General features: G+C 40.8%; 1 protein-coding gene across 25 annotated transcripts in view; it reads left to right on the top strand.

The window, feature by feature from the left end:
* The window catches only part of LOC122562121 (receptor-type tyrosine-protein phosphatase delta), a 2484958-nt gene that overhangs the window by 2147664 nt on the left and 316375 nt on the right, over positions 1 to 20919 (top strand). For all 25 annotated transcript variants that reach the window (XM_087996666.1, XM_087996678.1, XM_087996656.1 and 22 more), the window contains one exon: positions 10270 to 10411. In XM_087996666.1, coding sequence (XP_087852792.1) covers positions 10270 to 10411 — 142 coding nt within the window. The remainder of the gene's footprint in view (positions 1 to 10269; positions 10412 to 20919) is intronic.

The following is a 20919-nucleotide window of genomic DNA, read 5'->3' as shown; positions in this document are numbered from 1 at the left end:
CAGCTAAAGGAAATGAATAGCTGACTTCTATTCCTAACTTGTATGATCAGAATAACCTCCTTGCCTTTGGATCCATTGCCTCTATTTATGAAGCTCAAGCTCCCTATAATACCAACTCATTTAATATTTACTGCTACCTTTAAAGATCTTAGCAAACCAAATCCAGATTCCTCTTTTCATGGACACTCTTGTTACAGTAAGTTTCTATCACGTTTAGTCTTTCACAGTCCTCCAAGTTTGAAATATTACTCTATATTGCAATATTGAAGTTATGTTAATTATACATAGAAATCAAGAAAACAGTGCTCGGAGCACTGACCCCTGGGAACATAACTGTCTAACATCCGCCATTCTGAATAACAACGAAATATATTTGGCTCACTGTTCTCTATCCTGACAGCAACTTTCTATCCAAACTGACACTGACCCTCCAATTCCATGATTCAGTATGATAAAAATGCATGAAACTATATTGTTTTTTGGTGGAGAGATCTAAATGAAGGGCACAAGATGTTGAATTTATAGCTGGGCCATTTAGCACTGAAATTAAGATGTATCTCTTTACACAATTAAATCTTAGTGGATAGTTGCAGATGTTGGGCAACTTTCAAAATCAAAATCATCAATTTCTGTTTGTTAATGGTGTAAAGGGATAAGACAGGCGTTATGGGGCAGATCAGCCATGATCAAACTGAGTGGTAGAACACCACAAGAGGGTCAATAACCTATTCTCATCCTCCTGGCCACCAATCCCAACTGGAAAATACCTGGAATATGAATGTTCAGTATCATAAATGAAGGGGCTTTCCAATAAGGCAGTGGGCAAGCAATCTGCACTCACCCCAGTTTAAATGCACGGATTGTTAATGCTTTAACACAATGAAGGACAAACACAAAACACCAGTAAATAGTGAGCTCTGTCCTTCCGTGATCACCCCGAGGCATTGTATATTGGAGAGACCATGCGGAAGCTACGACAACATATGAATGCACACCACGCAACAATCAGCAGACAGGAATGTTCCCTTCCAATTGGGGAACACTTCAATGGTCAAGGACATTCAGTCTTCGATCTTTGGGTAAGCATCCTCCAAGGCTGCCTTCAAGATACACAACAACACAGAATCGCTGAGCAGAAACTGATAGCCAAGTACCATACCCATGAAGATGGTCTCAAACGTAATCTTAGGTTCACATCACGCTACATGCAACCTCACCATACAGTTTGTGTTTATGAAATCCTCCTCACTGCTCTGTTTTGACACCATCATCTTGATGACTCGTTCCGATCTCTCCAATCTTAATTAGTTTGTACAGTTTTGGATTACTTGTTACTTTGGTAAACTTTCATGTTAATCCAGCACCACCACTTACGCTGTCTTATTTTTGATCTTTTGTAATTATATCTCTACCTTTATTAATCAGGTCATAGGTCATCCCTTGACTTGTTATCCAGCTGTTGACACTTTACTCACACTGTTTGACACTTTTGATCACCAGAAAGGACTTGTATTTCAGCCATTCACACAATTTGTACTATCTTTTGACATTCTTAATGACCTGGTATTATCTTGCAATGATCTCTCTGCCTGTGCCTGTACACTTCCCTCCATTTCATCTGACGCAGGAGCACTCTGAAAGCTTGTGATTTCAAGGTAACCTGTTGGACTGTAACCTAGTGTCATGTGACTTCTGACTTTGCCCAACCCAGTCCAAAACGGCACTTTCATGTCATATTTCTATGTCGGTAGCGATGTTCCTCTCATACTCTGATTTATTTCTCCGAATCAAATGTCCAGTTATTCCCTGCCATATTCTCTCCAGTCATCTAACTTTTGCTCACATTTGTACATTGTACGTTTTTCCTTTAAGATGAATGCTTTCCCTAACTTTAAATAGCGATGAATGGTAGATTATCCCTTTAGAAATTTTCTTCATAGTAGGAATTTTTTTGAGTATTCTAAAATATCCTCTTAAATATTTGTCACCAGTTCTCTAATGATCTACCTGATACCTAATATCCTAAACATTATTGCCTTCTCTGGGTTACATCTACATCTATTGTTTATTCCTCCCCCCAACCCCATGTTCAGCATAAATGCTGACCTTTTCCGAACTAAAATCAGTTCTGAAGAAGGGTCACTGAACCTGAAACATAACCTCTGCTTTCTCCCCACAGATGCTGCCAGGCCTCCTGAATTTTTCTCACAATTTCTGCTTTTATTTCTGATTTCCAGCATCTGCAGTTCTTTGGTTTGTTTTAGCCTTGTATCCTAGTTGACTTGAGCTAGCTGAGCTTTCATGCCCACATAGTTACCCTTATTAAGTGCAAACTTTTATAAAGTTCTGGTTTGGCCAAAATTATAATATCGCTATCTCGTTTTTATGACCAAACTTGAGCAAAAACGTGAGGAGATTTTCAAGAATTGTTTCAAAGCTAAGAGATTTTAGCTGAAAGATTGGTTTGGAGAAGTTGGAGTTGTTTTCCTGAGATGAAAGGAAATTGAGGAAATATTTGATCAAGTTGTACAAAATTATGACATGTTTATATCAGGCATATGAAGAAAACGTGTTCCCATTATCAATGCAAGAACAAGTGGGTACAGATTTAAGGATTTGGGTCAGAGATGGAATTGAATGGATATTTATTGAAATCAATGTGCAGGGCTCCAGAGTTACATGGTGAATGGGGCTGACTGGACTGATCTGTGTTGTGAAAAGTGGGCATGGACTGGATGGTCCAGATGACTGCCCTCTATATCTAAATGACTAGAAATCCCTTTGCTCCTTCATGGTCTAAGAGCAATTAAAGAAGAATCATTCAGACAGTTATTCGCACCTTTCTCCAAGCTATTCTCAAATGTTATAATCAGCGTTATATTGACATGCTAGACCATAAGCTGCCCCACTTTAATCAATCCAGAAGGGACAATCAAAAGACCACCATGTATTATGAAGTAATTGAAGTGTCTGTGGCATCACATCCTTTTAAAATACATTCCATTCCTATGCTACCCTCATTAGCCTCTAACTCTCAAGATAGTATCTTCCCTGCTGCAACTATTTGCAGAGTTTGGGCTCGAAAAAGTGCAGAATATTGGGAAACTAATGATCAAGCATCCTCTTGTGAAAGCACAAGTTATTAACATTGACATCCTGATATTTGCTCAACACTCACTACTCATTCATTCAATTAAGTCCTAGGTGGGTGCTGCCAACAATATACGTCATTTTCACTATTCGTCTCGAGGTAGGTGGTTTGGTCCGTTGAGTCCATGGCAGTTGACATTGCTGACCAGTGATCCTGAGGTCACTTTCTCACAGTTTCTGACTGACAACTCATATGCTATGATTTCGATCTAGTTGCATATTTGCTGTGAAATGTCACTCTATTCTCAAATTGAAGCAGATCTTTAATATTAAATAATTATTTGATGAATTTAATGGTATTTATCATAAGAAATCAGGGTAACTCATCACTGCCCCATCAATTATCATTAATAGCACGTTTCCAATACCTCTTGCCACCCACCTGACCATAAGAAAACGTCTCCAGCTGCTACCAGCAGCTGTTTCACTTTATTAACTGACACTACCTGTACAAGCAAGAACATGCATTAGGTTGCCATGAAGGATTTCCAACTCCCAGCTCCCTGTTTCTGTTGGGTTACATGGACCAGTGGTGCAGAAAATCTGATAGGACTTTGGGTGAACTTTTCCTGCCTGATTTATTTTTTTAGATAAGCCATTAATTGGGTACTTGGCACTCATTCATGCCTTTTGCTGATGTATTTACTCAATACAATTTGAAACTGGAAAGTGAAAACATTTAAATAAAATTGAAAGATCTTGAGAAATTCAGTAAGTCATTTTGGACCAGGTGAAGATGCTCAGTGAAATGATCACCTAGTCTACATTTGGTCTCACTGATGTGGAGAAGACCACATCAGGAGTAACGGCTGACGTAGACGAGGTTGGAGGAGGTGCAGGTGAACCTGTGTCTCACCTAGAACTGTTTGGGGTCCTGGATGGATGTGAGGAGGGTGGTGTATGGGCAGGTGTTGAATCATTCGGTCTCAGGAGAAGGTACCGGGGTGGGGGGAGTGGAGGGGGGGATAGGTGGTTGGTGGGGAATGTGGCGCGAACCAAGACATGGTGAAAGGAACAGCCCTTGGGCAAGGCAGGGAGGGGTGGGTCGAGAAAGATGTTCTGGGTGGTAGGATCTAATTGGATTTGGCGGAAGTGTTTGAGATGATACCTTGCAGAGGCTGATGAGGTGGAAAGTGAGGACAAGGGGAACCCTATGTTTATTATGTTGGGGGGAGTGGTCCAGTTTAGAGCAGTGGAGCAGGGAATCAAGGAGTTCCAGTGAAGGCTGTCTGGATGAAAATGGAGAAGCATTGTTTGAAATTGGAGGACATCTGGGATTCTTGGGAGTGGAACATTTCCTTATCAGAACAGATGTGACAGGGATGGAGAAATTGGGAAAATGGGACAGAATATTTGCTGGGTATAAGGTGGTAGGAAGTGTAGTCAAGTTCACTATGGAGGTCTGTGGGTTTATAGTAAATGTCGGTCTGTAAAATGTCGCTGGAGAAGAAAATGGAGAGGTCAGGACAGGGGAGGGAGGTGTCTGACATAGACCAAGTGAATTTGAAGGTGGTGTGAAAGCTATTAGCAAAGTTGAACTGCTCCAGCTTAGCCTGAGTGCAGATATATTTCCCCCACTCAAATATATCTTTGAGTGCACTGATGCAGTCATTGCTATAATGGCAAAAGAGTTGGGGAACAGTACCATTGTATGTATTGAAGAGGGACTGTTCAACATCGCCGACAAAGAGGCAGATGTCACTATGGCCCATGTAGTGTCCATGGCCACCCCCTGGATTTGGAAACAGTGGGAAGAATTTAAGGAACATTCATTGAGGTGTGTGTGCACGCGCACACTTGTGTCGGTTAGGAGTGACTTGTCCTCACTCTCCACCCCACCAGCCTCCGCATCCAATGTTCCATCCTCAAGCACTTGCCCCAACTCCAATTAGACCCTACCACCCAAAACATCTTCACCTCCCCACCCTTGTCTGTCGTCCACAGAGACCATTTCCTTTGCCACTCCTTGGTTCGCACCTTCTTCCCCACCAACCACACCACCCTTGCCGGTACTTTCCCCTGTAACCAAACAAGATGGACCACCTGCTGTACACTGCCTCCCTCACCTCCTACTTCAATTCCCCCTCCCACTCTCCCTTTGACATGTCCATCCTTGGCCTCCTTCATTGCCGCAGTGAATCAGACCGCAAATTGGAGGAACAACACCTTATCTTCCACCTGGGCAGCCTGGAGGACTGAACATTGAGTTCGTTAATTTCAGATAATCTTCCCACCCACCCCCCTGTTCCTCTTCCCTTCCATTCCACCTACTGACCCTTCCTTCCATTCCACCAACTGGACCAACCAGGTTGTACTCGCAACCTATGTCCACCTATCACTACCTCACCATTCCACTACTCCCCCACTCCACCCCTCCCCCATCTTTATCTGTAGCTCCCCATACCCCCACTTCCAGTCCTGAAGAAGGGTTAATACCCAAAATGTTGACTTCTCCACCTCCTGACGTTGCCTGGCTTGCTATGTTCTTGCAGCCTCCTGTTTGTCTAGTCAGCAGTTATATCTTTGGTTTAATCTCTGATTTTCCAAAATATATCTTTGAATATATGCAAGGCTCAACCAATTTTTTGATCTCCAGTGCAATCGAGGTTATGGAGTTGCAGTGCTGGACAGGACAGTCAGAAAAGTGGCTTTAAGGCTGCAGTGAGGTCAGCTGTGATTTTACTGAAGAGTGGGCCAGGCCCAAGGAGCAGAATGACTTCTTCCTGGTCCATTTCGTATTGAGGATGCACTTCTTACAGTGCACCACTCCCTCTGCACTGCCCAGAAGCGTCAATCTTGATTGTTCTGCTTTGTGCTCATGTTCTGGAATTGGATTTGTACCCAGATATGTGACTGAAAATGAAGAGTCACAACTGAACCTGTTTGAAATTAGACAAAGCAACACTCACATCCTGCTACTTCCTTCAGATCAAAGGGGTAGCCAAGGGCACCCGCAATGGGCCTCAGCTATGTCTGCCTGTTCATCCAGTACATCCATCTTCCTCAGCTACACTGGCATCATTCCCCAACTTTTCTTCCGCTACATTGATGACTGTATCAGCGCCACCTCATGCTCCCAACTTCACGAGCAACTTCCATCCTGATGTCAAGTTCAACCTGGACCATCTCGGATATCTCCCTCCCCTTCCTGGACTTCTCCATCTCCATTCCTGATGACTGACTCAGCACAGAAATCTACTTCAAACCCACTGACTCCCACAGCTACCTGGACGAGACCTCCTCGCACACCCACCTGTTAAAACGCTATCCCTTATTCCCAATGCCTCTGCCTCTGCCTCATCTCCTTCCAGGAGGACCAGTTCCACTTCAGAACATCCCAGATGGTCTCCTTGAACCCCACCCCTCCAATCGCAACAAGGACAGAAATCCCCTGGTCCTCACCTCCTACCCCCCAACCTCCAGATACAACGCATCATCCTCTGCAATTTCAGCCACCTGCAGTCAAACCCCACTACCAGTGATATATTTCCCTCCCCACCCATTTCAGCATTCTGCAGAGACTATTTAGTCTGTGACTCATTCGTTAGGTCCACGCCCCCCACCAACACACCCTCCACTCCTGGGACTTTACCTTGCCACCACCAGTGGTGTAAAACCTGCACCCACACCTCCCCCCTCACCTCTATCCAAGGCCCCAAAGGATCCTTCCACATCCAGCAGAGATTTTCCTGCACCTTCAAACACCTCATCTACTGTTTCCGTTGCGTTCGATGTGGTCTCCTCTATATTGGGGAGATAAGGCACCAACTTATGGAATGTTTCAGAGAACGTCTCCGGGACGCACTCACCAACCAACCCCATCAAAAACGTTAACTCCCCCTCCCACTCTGCTAAGGATATGCAAGTCCTGGGCCACCTCCACTGCCAAATTCTAGTCACCTGATGCCTGGAGGAAGAACATCTCACCTTCCTCCTTGGGACCCTCCAACCACACAGGATCAATGTCAATTTCACCAGTTTCCTGATCTCCCCTCCCCCACCATATCCCAGATCAAACCTTCCAATTCAGCACTGCTCATTTGAACTGTCCGCCCTGTCCATCTTCTTTCCCATTGATACGCTCTACCCTCCACTTTGACCTATCACCATCACCCCCCACCTTCATCGACCTGTCGCATTCCCAGGTACGTTTCCCTCAGCCCCACCCCCTTATGTATGTCTCAACAAACCCCCTCCAATTCCTGATGAAGAACTTATGCTTGAAATGTCAACTCTCCTGCTCCTCGGATGCTGCCTGTCCAGTACCAATTTTTTGACTCCTATAGAGAGATGTCAATCTCTGTTTTAAAATGGCACCAATTTGAGACAGTTGTGAATAAATTCAGAAGAATACTGAATAAAGAAGGGTGACATTAATCACTTACAGTTTTGTTAAACCTTTATGTACTTTCATATTAAATTCTCTTCCAAATTCAATTATTGCTGTTGTGCCAACTGAAGTTTGATGTAGTTTGAAAATAGGGATTATGTCCCCTCATTGTGTTTCTGAGGCTGTACTGCTTAGATGCATAAAGCTTTTTTCCCCATTTTCAGTTTTATTTAGATAACCTAGAAATGTTATGAGCATTGTTCTTCCTCTTAATGTTTTGTGTTGCTGTCAGAGAATTTTAGGTTTTTATCCAGTTTGTGAGGAGTAACTCTTTCTTTCTAGTCTCTGCCTCTAGCTGTAATGCTATTAGTTTCTTTGGATTGAAAGTAACTGAGAATATATGACATGAGTAGAATAAGTCACATGATTTGAGAATGTGAAATCTCTTAATGGAAAATCTTCCCTGTGGGATTGTCTGACCTATTATATAGAAAGGATAACCTCAATTGAAAGATGAAGGGCACTACCCCAGTGCAGCAACTTATCTTTTCTCAGACTAATCTTACCATCGATTTCAAATCCACACATTACCAAACTGATATCTTTGTGTTGCCCAGTCATTGGTAGTTATAACACGGTGGTAATCTGATTTACAGGGAGTTCACTCTTTAGGATAGTTGCATCTTGGTGAGATAAAAAATTCCCTTGCCCAACTTTCAATTTATCACATATTGGTCAGCAATATGAACAACTGCTGAGCCCCAAAATGAAAAAAAATATAACTGTGTCATTAAGTGCACAGCTAACATTTTGCTTTTTAATTGAGATGAGATAGGTTGATAATGATAGGTAAATGCTGCCTAGTGTTATTCTTCCATTGTTTCAACCATCCATTTCAAAATTGCCTTCTTCACTTCCTATTCTCTCCCCCAATAGTTGGAATATTGTTTCTCTGACCAACAAGAAGCAATAATATTCTTTTAAAACAATCTGCAATGTTTGCACTGCCCTGTTCATACAGAACAAAGTTATCAAATGTGACAACAACAGCTTCTAAAGTCAGCAATGAATAATTTAAGGTGGGATGAAATGCAATTAGGCATATGCCTCCAGTGATAACTGTTGTGGGTAGTTTGTCAACAGTTGAGCTGCTGTGGGATTACCAGCTACCCTAGCATTAGCTGTTCAGAACAGTCCTGAAGTGAGAATCAGTAGCTTTAGAAAAGAGAAACAAATTAGAAACATAGGAAGATAGTCACCAAAGTCTTGCCATCACTTTGCAAATTTATAATGAATGTGAGGTACAAGAGAACTGTCATCAGTACTATAGGAGGGAGTGAATGAATTCTTCATACACCGTGTTTAAAACCAAGCCTTTTTCATCAAAGCAGATTATTTCCAATTTGATTTGCAGCCAGAGTTAACCTGGAAGATACTGTGAAGGTAAAGCTAGTTATACAATTTAAAATATTCCTCAATGAGACATTTTATTGGAATCAGAAATCTGGTTACTTTACAATTCAATGCTTACAGTAATAAAACAGAATAGAAACATTGTAAGAGTATGTGCTATGTTTATCCACTGGTATGTTCAGCTTCAACATTTGGTTACTGCCTACTGTAATTGTTGGATCCTCTCTCCTCCCCAATGAACCTCTGTCCACAATCGATTTACCAACAGGACAGCCAACTTGGTCCAAATCTGATCAACATCTTCCTCTCCCGGCACCATCGATCTCCACCCCCCCCCATCCTGGCGTTAGGTTTGGGTAGGGGTAATAGGGGCCTGTAGAATGAAGTGCTTCATGGTTCCTGGTCTTCCACTTTGGCTTGAACTACACCTTCCTGAAGAAGGGCTTATGCCCGAGAAGTCGATTCTCCTGTTCCTAGGATGCGGCCTGGCCTGCTGCGCTTTTCCAGCATCACATTTTCAGCTCTGGTCTCCAGCATCTGCAGCCCTCACTTTCTCCATGAACTACACCACCACTATCATCCAAATTGCAGTGATGAACTGGAAAGTTGAGTCATTCATACTATATAAAAGTTTCACCTTCCGATAATAATTTGCTGTAGAGAAAATCCAAGTGACTCCTGATGTTGACCATGCAATAATCACATACTTGATGGTGCCATTTTTAAACAAATGGAAACAGGTTCATTTGAAATTAAACAGTTAGCTTGAACTATAATGTTTTAAGTGGACCACCAGACAAGTACTGTTAAAATTAAATGATGGAAGTTTCTGTAAAACAACATTAACTTAGATGGTTTTTGCCTGTAACTAACCATGTTTAATATAGTGCACAGCAGATGCAATCAACTGCAGCTCAAATGTTTTGTCTCATTGATGGCATGGTGGCACAGTGGTTAGCACTGCTGCCTCACAGCACCAGAGACATGGGTTCAAATCCTGCCTCGGGCAACTGTCAGTGTGGAGTTCGCACATTCTCTCCATGGCTGCGTGGGTTTCCTCCGGGTGCTCCGGTTTCCTCCCGCAGTCGAAAGATGTGCAGGTTAGGTGAATTGGCCATGCTAAATTGCCTGTAGTGTTAGGTGAAGTGGTAAATGTAGGGGAATGGGTCTGGGGGAGTTGCTCTTCGGAGGGTGGGTATGGACTTGTTGGGCCGAAGGGCCTGTTTCCACACTGTAAGTAATAAAATCAACATAGAAAGACAGGCAGCTGGGATAAAAATAATGTGATCAACAGTATTCTTTCAAATTGCCTATATTATGGAGATCTACAAAAATTCTTAAAACCTGGCAACAATCCTGTTGTTTAATCTCTACAGGTGATCGAGTTCGATGATGGATCTGGGTCTGTTCTCAGAATACAGCCATTACGAACGCCACGAGATGAGGCTATTTATGAATGTGTAGCCTCCAACAGTGTTGGAGAAATAAGTGCCACCACCAGGCTTACAGTGTTACGTGGTATGTTGTCATCAATGTAATAACTTAACAGGGCGGTGCAGAGCAATCTTAAGTTGTGTCTTTCATTTGCAGCTGTGAAGGTAAGCAGTAAGAATTACTGTGTCCATTTAATATGACATTTTTCGGAGCAGATTTTGGAGTTTATAATACTCAAGAATAAGTGTATAGGGAATAATTGGTATCAACATCTTCCGCTGTATTATTGCACAAACAGCACTTTGCATTGTTATGGGAATTATTATGAGGGCACACCCAGCAGATAATTGCCTCTCAATTAGAATATCAAAATATGGTTTTCTCTTTAAGAACAAGACACAAATATGTTGATGGAAACGTACCTAATTTGGAATTTTGTGATGAATTATTCTCATGTGAACTTGCAGCATAATCATCAGTCTTTATTTCTCCACATGAGATGTGAAATAAAGATAAAATTGCTGTAAGTGTTTCCTCAACTTTATTATGCTGTGGTCCTTTGAGGATATTTGATCCACAGGAAGTCCCAAATTCTATGTTCAACTATCAAACAAAGAGGTACTGTTGGCTAAAGAGGAGAGTAGCATTCTGGGCAATGAACTGAGCATCATTTCATTATCTTAAAGTTAAATAGCTCATAATACTGATCAAGAACACAGCAGTGTTCCTTGTCATTGTCTAATACTGCGTGACCATGATTAGCATGTTCATTAGAATACTATTTTATTATTACTCCTTCTAGAGGATAAACATTGTTGTCCTGCTGTGAAAGCTTTGCTGAGCAGTTTATGTGATGAAGTCAAATCCATTCAGATGTCTCTGTAGGAATGTTAGGGAACAAAGAACCAGCTGGTCACAAAATGCAGACAAAATCCAATGAAAGAACAAAACCCAAGGATAGCTGATGAAAATGAAGTGCATGCTTCTGTGAAGTAAAAAGTGAAATGAATATCCCAAATAAACAATGATTTGAGTTTGTAATGTAAAGTACTCTTTTCTTGAGTGTTGAAAAATGTTGGTTGTTTAGCAATTCCACAGTTGAGGACTGGTTATGATGTGAGATTATCTGGGGGCTTTCCCTGTATAGGGAAAAATGTGGAATGATTTACAGAAAAGAATCCCAATTAAAGTGTCTTAGTTATGCAGATCAACTGAAACAAGCACTTTTGCACCCTTCAAAAAGTGGTTCAATTGTCTCAAAAATAATAAAAGGATTTGTGTGTATTTAGGTTGGAAATTACTTTGGTTAGCAAGGACCAAGATCATAATTAGGAATTATACAAGGATGAATCATTAAAATGTTAGGAAATATGTTTTTCTCCCAAAGGCCAACACTGCTGACATCAGAGCAGTTCGTGGTTTGTACACTGAGTATCTACAAATAGAGCTGAGCAGTTTTGTGGCTTCTGAGGTCACACCCTACAAGAGGTAAGTATTAGATTCCCTCCATATAGTATGGAAACAGGCCATTTGGCCCAACAGGTCCACACCGACCCTCCAAAGAATAACCCATCCCCTTCTGACTAATGCACCTAGCGCCACGGGCAATTCACCTAACTTCCACATCTTTGGAATGTGGGAGGAAACCCACACTGACACTGGGAGAATGTGTAAACTCCACACAGATAGTTGCCTGAGGTGGGAATCAAACCCAGAACCCTGGTGCTGTGAGGCATTGGTGCTAGCCACCATGCTGCCCCAACAGTACTTCTTGAATTTCAGTCACCAATGGGAACTGGAGACTAATTTTAAATCTGATATTTCCCCAGTTGACTTTTTTTTAAAAAGTCTTATTGTTAGTCTTCCCAAGAAGTTATACATCATGTTGGTAGAGGTCTTTATCTTTTAATCTTTTGGTCATGATGCATTCGGCATCATGACAATATAAGAGTGGCGAGATAGAATAATTTCTTTTCCTATCCAACATTTTCATATGGTTGTGTAACATTGTATTTAGGAGCAATTTAAATTTTAAAATGTTAATGAAGGAGCTATATTATGTTGGATCTAGCAACATAGGAAGTTGGAGCACAAATAGGCTCGTCAGCATTTTGAACCCATTTTATCATACAAGAAGGTGATCATTGATACTTCAGCTGGGCAGCATCTGGACTAATAAAGACAATTTGGACAAAGATGACAGCTATGGTCAATGCCGGGAGAGGCTGAATGATCTGTCTACTCCTGGTGATATCAGAGATCAGGCAAAATGTGGCAACATACTTTAATGATGCCTCCCGAGAGGTTGTATTGGAGGCTTATCAGGAGAGAAGGGAAGTTCTTTTCTCTGCAGATGGCAATAAGAGACTATCCTATGATAGAAACAGTCTTGGCAGAGGTGGTTGAAAATGGTAATACCTGAGGACAGCTTAAGAGAAACTGGCTCTAGTGCTGCAAGAGAATGAATGATCTGTGCACTGCCAGGTTATGTACCGTTGTTTGTTCAATGCTTCCTGCTCCTGAGGCGGTGAATTGGCATTGTAAAGGTGCCATTGCAGAGAGGACTGTCTCACAAGTGGTTGGGTGTCAGGTATCTCCATTAGATCCCATGTGCAATCCATGTCTCTCATTTCATTGCAGTTACCAGTTTTACACAACTAGTACCACAGTAGTATTGCCCCTTGTATCATTAGAAAGCTGTAGCAGTGAAAACTTTCTTGAAAGAGGTGGGCGGGGAACATGTCCTGCACATAACAAAGCATTCATGCACACTCCCCTGCTTAGTGAACTGGGTAGCAACAAACCATTAGACAGCATCTCTTGGACAATGAGATCATGGCTGATGAAAAAATTCCTGACCAAGATCTAATCAAGCTACAATCAGAACACATTTAGCCATGACTGTACTTGACTGAGTGATTAGAAACATATTTCTCGTAAGCCAGCCCTTTGTGTTTATGGCACTGGCTTTCTCTGCAGAATAGCAAGTAACCTGCTGGTAAACAAGATCCTGAATTAGTTCTCTTTATCCCTGCTTTCCTCTCCTTTCTTTCTCTCTCACCCCACCCAACCCTCCTTTCTTACTGTCTCTCCCCCTTTGCTTTCTTCCTCTTTCCCTTGCTTTCTCACATCCTCTCCATCTGACTCCCTCTCTCTGTCCCTCTGCCTTCCACTCTCCCCATGTCTCTCTCACTGTCTCTTGCTCTGTTGCTTACTGTCTGTCTTTCCTGCCATCTCTCCTTTTTGCTCTCCCCTCTCTGTCTTCTCCCTGGCCCTCCATTACCTTCTCTCCCTCTCAGTTTTTCTCTTCTTCCTTCATCGCCCTTTCTCCTTCTCTCCCTCTTCGCTATTCTCAGTACTTGTAAGTTCTATTGTTCCACTAACTCCATTCCTCATTTTTTACCTACAATTGCATATCCATTTCTTGTTCTGCTTGCTCTAAAAATGGTGCTGTCATGTTGTATTTTTGGCAGGGAGTATATACTGCCTTATTTCAGGGTACAGCTAAGTGCAAAATGATGAAAGGATTATTTGATTTTGTTCGAAAGCTGTTTTACTGATGCTATTTAAATTAGGAAATTGTTGGAAAAGAATGGAAAAAGCCAAAATGATTTATCTTCCTTTTTAAAGAAATGTGAGAATTAAATTACACTTCAAACGGAAGGCCAGTGCCTGTAGGGACAAGAGGCCAGTGATTCATTGCTCTTGATATAATGATAAATATCACTGCATTTAAGGAAATCAATATGTCTAGAGAGAGTGGAGAAAGGCATTGACTTCAGACATTTAGTTTCTGTCAGAAGTCAGGAAAGCTGTTGCTGTGGGAATATGGAGACAGTGTTCTGGCAACCTGTCTTGAGAGGTAACTGCAGATGCACTTCCTCATTTTGCTCAGTGTTTCTGAGATGTACAACTGAAGCTGTGCAATTAACAATGAAATTGGGAGTCTGAATGTTCTATAGAAATTGTGTTGCAGGTTGACAGAGCTTTGTCATTTGAAGCTAATATGCCAAGGTTTACAGAGAGTGCACCTAATTGCGCCGTGTCATTCAAAAAATGGCACTAACAATGGAAAGATCTGAATAAGTTGTGGAGTTTATAATTTATCAATGGCATTATTGCCCCGGAGGAATATTTGAGTAAAGTTTGGTCAGTATCACCATTACTTTGAGAGCAAGCTGATGAGAGAAATAATTGATCGTGTTAATATTAATTCAGGCTCGATTCCATTTAGCACACAGTTTTTATTTCTCCTTTGCTGCCACTGCCAACACCACAGACCCTCCTCGCTTCCTTCAAAGACTTCCAGATAAAGCTGATTTCATCTGATGCTTCCCCTGGTCTTTGGGAATTGACTTCCATTCCCTCCTATATTCAAATCTGGATCATCATGAGGAATTGCATGCAGTCCAGCAGTGGCTACCACATCTGGTGGCAATCTTGTGTACAAAGAGCTACCAACTTTTCAGTTGGCCAGTGATGAGGAACATTTTTCCCAGATGAGAATGGAAGGTCTATCTTGAAATTAATCAATAGCCTGACAGCTGTCACGTAGCTACAGGGTGAGCTGGGCATTCATTGACTCCAAAAACATGAGAAAGGAAAGGAGTGGGTCATTTGGCCCTTTGAGGTTGCCCAGTCATTCAATACTGCTTGCTCCCAATGCATTTTGAACCCATTACCCTTTTAATATTTATACTAGCCAGTGCTTATCTCCTATTCCTTCACTCTGCTGTGGGTGGTCCTGCCTACAGCTGACCAGTGTCTAAACACAGTTCCAGTAAGGGTGTACGAAAAAACATGTAACTATCACCAGCTATGTGATTTCCAGTAAGCCTTGTTTTTTATAAAAAGCTTTCAGTCTTCACAGTCTTCACCTCAAGAATTTCCACTAAATTTGAAATAAATCGGTTTCCCTGATCCTTCAAAACTGAAATCCCCAGAGCAATATAAAACATCTTTGTAAATCCTACCTGCGTCCTTCCACTGCATGGAAGTCCTCTCCAATGTTTTACAACCCTGATAGGTTACAATTTTTTTACTCCTTTCTGGGAATTGAGGGTCATTGTTGTCCACGTCAAGTTGCATTCAAAATGGAAAGCCCACATGTTCACCCATTGCAGCCCAAGGTATGTCAGGGTACCCCCTCTGCTATTAGGGAAGAAGTTTCAGGTTTTGGATCCAATGACAGTGAAGGAACAGTTATATATGTCCAAAGTGTGCTGGTGTGAAGCTTGAAGGGGAGTCTACAAGTGGTGATGCTCCTGAGCATCTGTTGCCCTTGGCCTTCTCGTTGGTAGAGGTCATTGGTTTGGTACCTGCAGTTGAAGTAACCTTGGTGAGTTGCTTAAGTGATTCTTGTTCATGGTACACACCGCTGTTGGTGGTGGAGGGATTTGACATTGAAGGTGAGGTTCCGATTCTTTATCTTGTTTTGTATCTGTCTTCTCAAGTGTTGTTAGAACCACATGCATCCAGATAAGTGGAGTGCATTCCATCACACACCTGACTTGTACCCTGTGATAGTAGAAAAGTTTTGGAGATTTTGTCTTTCTCTGGTATATGGTGTTGTATCTGTTCACACAATGAACATATCACCTATCATCTCCAAAACATCGTTTGACCCTGCCCTGCCTCACCTCATGTGCTGCCGAAATCTCTACTTCGCCATTGTTACGGCAACATGGGACTAATCTGATTTTCTTTTGGCTAGTTTCCCAGAACTTACCATCCATAACTTTGAGGACATCCAAACTCTACTTAATTTTTAATGAGTCTTGTCCACCTGTCACCCCTGTGCTCATTGTCCTATATTTCCTCTAAGTTGAAAAAATGCCTCAGTTTAATGTTTCTCATTCTTGTTTTCCAATTCCTCTGAGGCATTGTCCTTCCTTTACTTGGTTGAGAGGCTGTGTGAGATTCTGTCTCAGATATTGCTACTCATCTAATTCTTGTCTCTGTGGTTGTACCTTCAGCTACTCAGACCCTAGTCTCTGGAAATCCCTTCCTCAACTTAACTTGTTCTGTCCCTTTTTCCTCCTTTAAGATGCTCTTTATATTCTATACCATAGACCAAGATTTTGATCACCCTACCAGGAGTCAACTTATGGTTTCTGAGCAGGTTGGCAAAGGTTTCATTATGCTCAAGTTGTTCTATATAAGTTAGTATCAATTCTGCTATCTGGTACATTGGTAGAAATTTTCAAGTCCTTACTTAAGCAGAATTGATGACCACTACTTGTCAATTTTCCTGACTCCTTATCACTTGATTAGATGACCTGACTGGGAGAGTCAGATTACTATTTGAGAGACTCTTTGGGAAAAGTAACAGAGTAAGGCTGGCATTTAAATCTGTGGTACTAAAACCATATGCAGCCTGTTAGAATCTTGCTGCTCAGAAAGACTTATGTGCCTTTGCTGATTCTTTGAACCAACTATCCAACTTAGTCCCACATTATTCTTTTTCCTCATAGCCTCTTCCTCTTCCAGTACTTGTCTAACTGCCTTTTGAAAGTTGCAGTGCAGTCTGACTCCATCAGTTTTAGTCAGTGCGTTCCAAGTCTTAACAGCCTGTTGTGGCATTAGGAAGAGTTGGTTTAAAAAAGAATTTCTCAAGATAGATCCTCTCGTCTTATACAATTAGTACATTGAGTGATTGTGAAAGACATCTTCTGTGTGAGTAACAGCTTTCTGTTGAACTTGAAATACAATCAAAAACTGAATGCAACCAATCCTGCTCGTATGTTTAAAAATTGTAAATAAACTTCAGAAACACAAGAATATTTCCTATTTACATGATGATCCTTCGTTACCTGGCCTTAGATATTAATTTAATTTAATTTAAAATTATAAAATGGAAGCAATAGGTGAGCTTGAGAAACAAGTAATGTTTTGAAACATCTGGAACCACACAGTCTTCTGAGAGTTTTGGTTTTGAGAACCGATAATCAGCAAGCAAATCAAAACACTTTCTTGACAATTTTCCCTTTCCCAGTATGCACAATACAAGGATCATTGGATGTCTGATTCAATCAGTACATGTAATTTTCCATCAACAAAAGGGAAAGTGCCTTTTCTTTCACTTTGTAAATTACAGCTTTTCTCGTCTCCATCTTTATCTTCTGACAAATGTTATTCACTGTGCCAGTTCAACAAAGGCCACAATGAAGATAATAACAGCAGGAGAACAGCAAAAAAAGACATACAGACTTTTTGGATAGTATTTGTATTTTGCCTGACTCTGCTTGTTATAATAGATGTTCTGTGAGCACATGTCGCATTTTTTAGATTTACAGTCTAATGGTATTTGTCAGTAAAGAATATATATATTGAAGACTGTAAGTGACTTCAAATTAAGTTTGCTTTTTATGTCCAGTTCTTGTGGTGAAGATTAATAGTATCTGTTATCAAATGGCTGGAGGGACCAGTCTGATTTCATTAAAATGAATTTTTAAAGCAGCTCTGATTGCAAATTTAATTTTAACAGGAAGTAACTGGCAGTGTAGAGTCAAGTGATTTACTCCTCCACTCAGGTAGGCAAACTTCAGGCTATTGAGTTTCAACTGTTTTGCCAATGGCAATTTTGATTACTTTAGGTCAGCAATAAGCCACTAAGTACACAGTTAATGTTTTAGATATTTGGCAGGCCCAACAGACAAACAAGAAGCAATCATCCAATCATGCCTGTGCTGTATTAATCTTAGTGCCTACTCCTACTGCTGACATTTTCCGGTTCTAATGGCATCATCTTAAAATCTTCCATATGATAAGACATAGGGACAAAACTTGAAATTTTCTTTATTCATAACCTACACTTTGATAGCCCAAAGCCAACACAACTTGAAATAAGAATACTTCAGAAGATGTATGAGTTAATGAATGATAAAAAGTAAATAATATTAATTATTTCTGTTAGTCACTTGATAATTTTAATTGGCAGTGGGAAATCACGTTTTGTGTACAGTGCCCATTGATCTAAACATTATACAAGTAAATATTTTTAGTTTTGTCTGACTAAAGGCTTTTTATGATTTATTTTTTACTTTTATATAGAACAGCTGATGCTATTTTTAAAATCTCTATCCCAAATTTTTTGACCTGCTCAGAAGAACATAAAGCACAGGATGGTTTATTAAGATGCAGAGGTACCTAATTTTGATGAATTTTTTTTTCCTGTGTTTTCATGTACCAGGGATATTTGTTTGTTACTTTTTTGATGGCACACAATAATTTAGATCGATCTTTCAGCAGCCAGTTCCTGTCTTGCATTGCATATTGTTTTAACTAAGGAAACAGATTGAAAAGCAGGTAAAGGAATAATATAGACAACGCTGGTAGTGGCTGATTTTTTTTTTAAATGAAGCAGTATTTTCTCAGATGTAATATTACAGTAAGGGGTCTAACTGATTCCAAATCAGATTTTTATTGAATTATGTTGCTTTTAACATCATCGTCTTGAAATTTGTAAACATTTGAACCCAACTAGAAATTCCCATGGACTACTCAATGGTCTCATGATTAAATGGGGAGCAAACAGTATATCAGAACCTTTATTAAGGTCATTAAGTTAAAACATTATAAGAGGTCATTCTTACACAACATTATTTCCCAATGCCATTCTAGCACCATTTGGAACCATTGAATGGTTACAGAATAGAAGAGGGCTGTTTGGCTTTTCATCTCTGTGCTGGTTCTCTGAAAGAGGAACTCAATTAGAGATCCACTTGCCTGCTTTATCCTCATGACTTGTCAGTTCTTTTCTCCTTAGATATTGACTTAAGTCTTCCTGAAAGCTGTGAATTGCTATACATTAAAGACGCTCCCATAGCCAGCAAACAATCTGCTCTTCCTTCTGATATCCCTTCACCCTTTCCTCACAACTCCCAACCCAAGAACCCACCCCTTCACCCTTTCCTCACAACTGCCAACCCAAGAATTCACTCAATGATCTGGAGGTACTCTTTCCCCAGCAGCCATCACTTCCTCTGTGCAACCGCTGAGAGCAAGAGCTGCCAACCTGTGATTGACCAGTGGCTCTAGTTGGATGTGGCTTCTTCCCCCAGGGGCTTGATTCCAGAGCAAAGCACACCAATAGTCTCGTCACTTCATGTTGGCACATGACTTCACAGATCTTTGATGAAAGAAGCAGTTTGGCTTTCTAACTGACTGTCTAAATGACAGGGGAAACCTCTGAAGCCTCAGAAATTCTGTTCTACTTTTTGTTTCCTTTGATGCCAAGAATAAATGGTGATCTACCTCAGATCCTTGAAATCATTAACATATTTGGTAGGGTAAATTATGAGTAGGTTCATGGGAAAGGGGCACAGAATTCAAACTCGATCATTCAAGGATGTTGTCCTGTTGTCATTTCATACAAATCCTAGTGGAAATCTGAAACTCCTTTCACAGAAACGAAAATCACAGTTACTCCAAGGAAAAGTGTCAAAAATGAGTATAATGGCTGTACTGGTGTCGGTGTTAAGGGGTATGGAACCAATCTGAGGAAGTGGAGTTGAGATATAGACCAGCAATGATCTAATTGCATGATGAAACAGGACTGAGAACTGAATAGCTTCCTATTGTACTTGGATCGGCGCAACATCGAGGGCCAAAGGGCCTGTACTGCGCTGTATTTTTCTATGTTCTAATATTCCACAGCTTTAATACCAATGTGACAAAAATGTCTCTGTTATTTTGGTTGAACATACTTGGTATATGATCAGAATTGAGATAAACATTGCATTTTGTAGATGACCATGAAGTATTTCAAAGCTGGTGGAATGATGCAGGGCATGGTGCACTATTGTGTACAATACTGTCAAGTGTACACACGAGCAGTGGAAATACAAAATTAAATTCATTTCTGGATTTAGCTAATAAGGAATTTGTGGTATTTGTGAGCAATAAGGAGCAACAAGGAGACAAATATTATAAGTGACTCTAATGCCACTTAATTCCTAGACAAGGAGAAATTATTTTATCTAAAGTGTTGTGAATCTATGGAATTCTCTACCATAGAGGGCTGTGGAGGTTCAGTTTATGGGTATGTTTAAGGTTGAGATTGATTGATTTATGATTATTAGTAGCTTTCAGCCTTATAATCCCTGAATGTGTAAAAGGGTTCCATCAGCTATGATTGTATTGAATAGCAGGGTTATCTTGCTGGGCACACAGAGTCAGGGAACATGATGTTGATGTCACAAGGAAGAAAGGAGAGTCAAACAAATATTGATCCTGTTAGCTGAGGTTCAGTTGATAGTATCTTGCTTCTGAATTCTGAGGGTCCAGGTTCAAGTCCCATTCCAGGGCTGGAATGCAAAGAAAACCAAAGCTGACACTTCTTTGTAGTATCAAGGGAGCACTGCACTGTTAGAGGTACTGACTTTCAGATGAAATGTTAAACTGAGATCCCAACTGCCTGTTCAGTTTAGTGTTGAAGGTCCATCACACCTTTTCAAAGAGCTTGGGAATTATCCTCTGTGGCCAAAGCAATATCGAACTCTCAAACAGTATCACAAAAAAAACAGATTATCGAGTCACTATCACGTGGTTAATGACATTCATTATTTTTAAAACAAGTTGATGGAATACAG

Source organism: Chiloscyllium plagiosum, unplaced genomic scaffold, assembly GCF_037043375.1.
Source record: "Chiloscyllium plagiosum isolate Xiang-an unplaced genomic scaffold, Cpla_swu_hap1 HiC_scaffold_2, whole genome shotgun sequence".
In the NCBI taxonomy this organism is placed as follows: domain Eukaryota; kingdom Metazoa; phylum Chordata; class Chondrichthyes; order Orectolobiformes; family Hemiscylliidae; genus Chiloscyllium; species Chiloscyllium plagiosum.
Note: the sequence above shows the minus strand (reverse complement) of the source record. Positions and strands in the feature narration are given on the sequence as shown.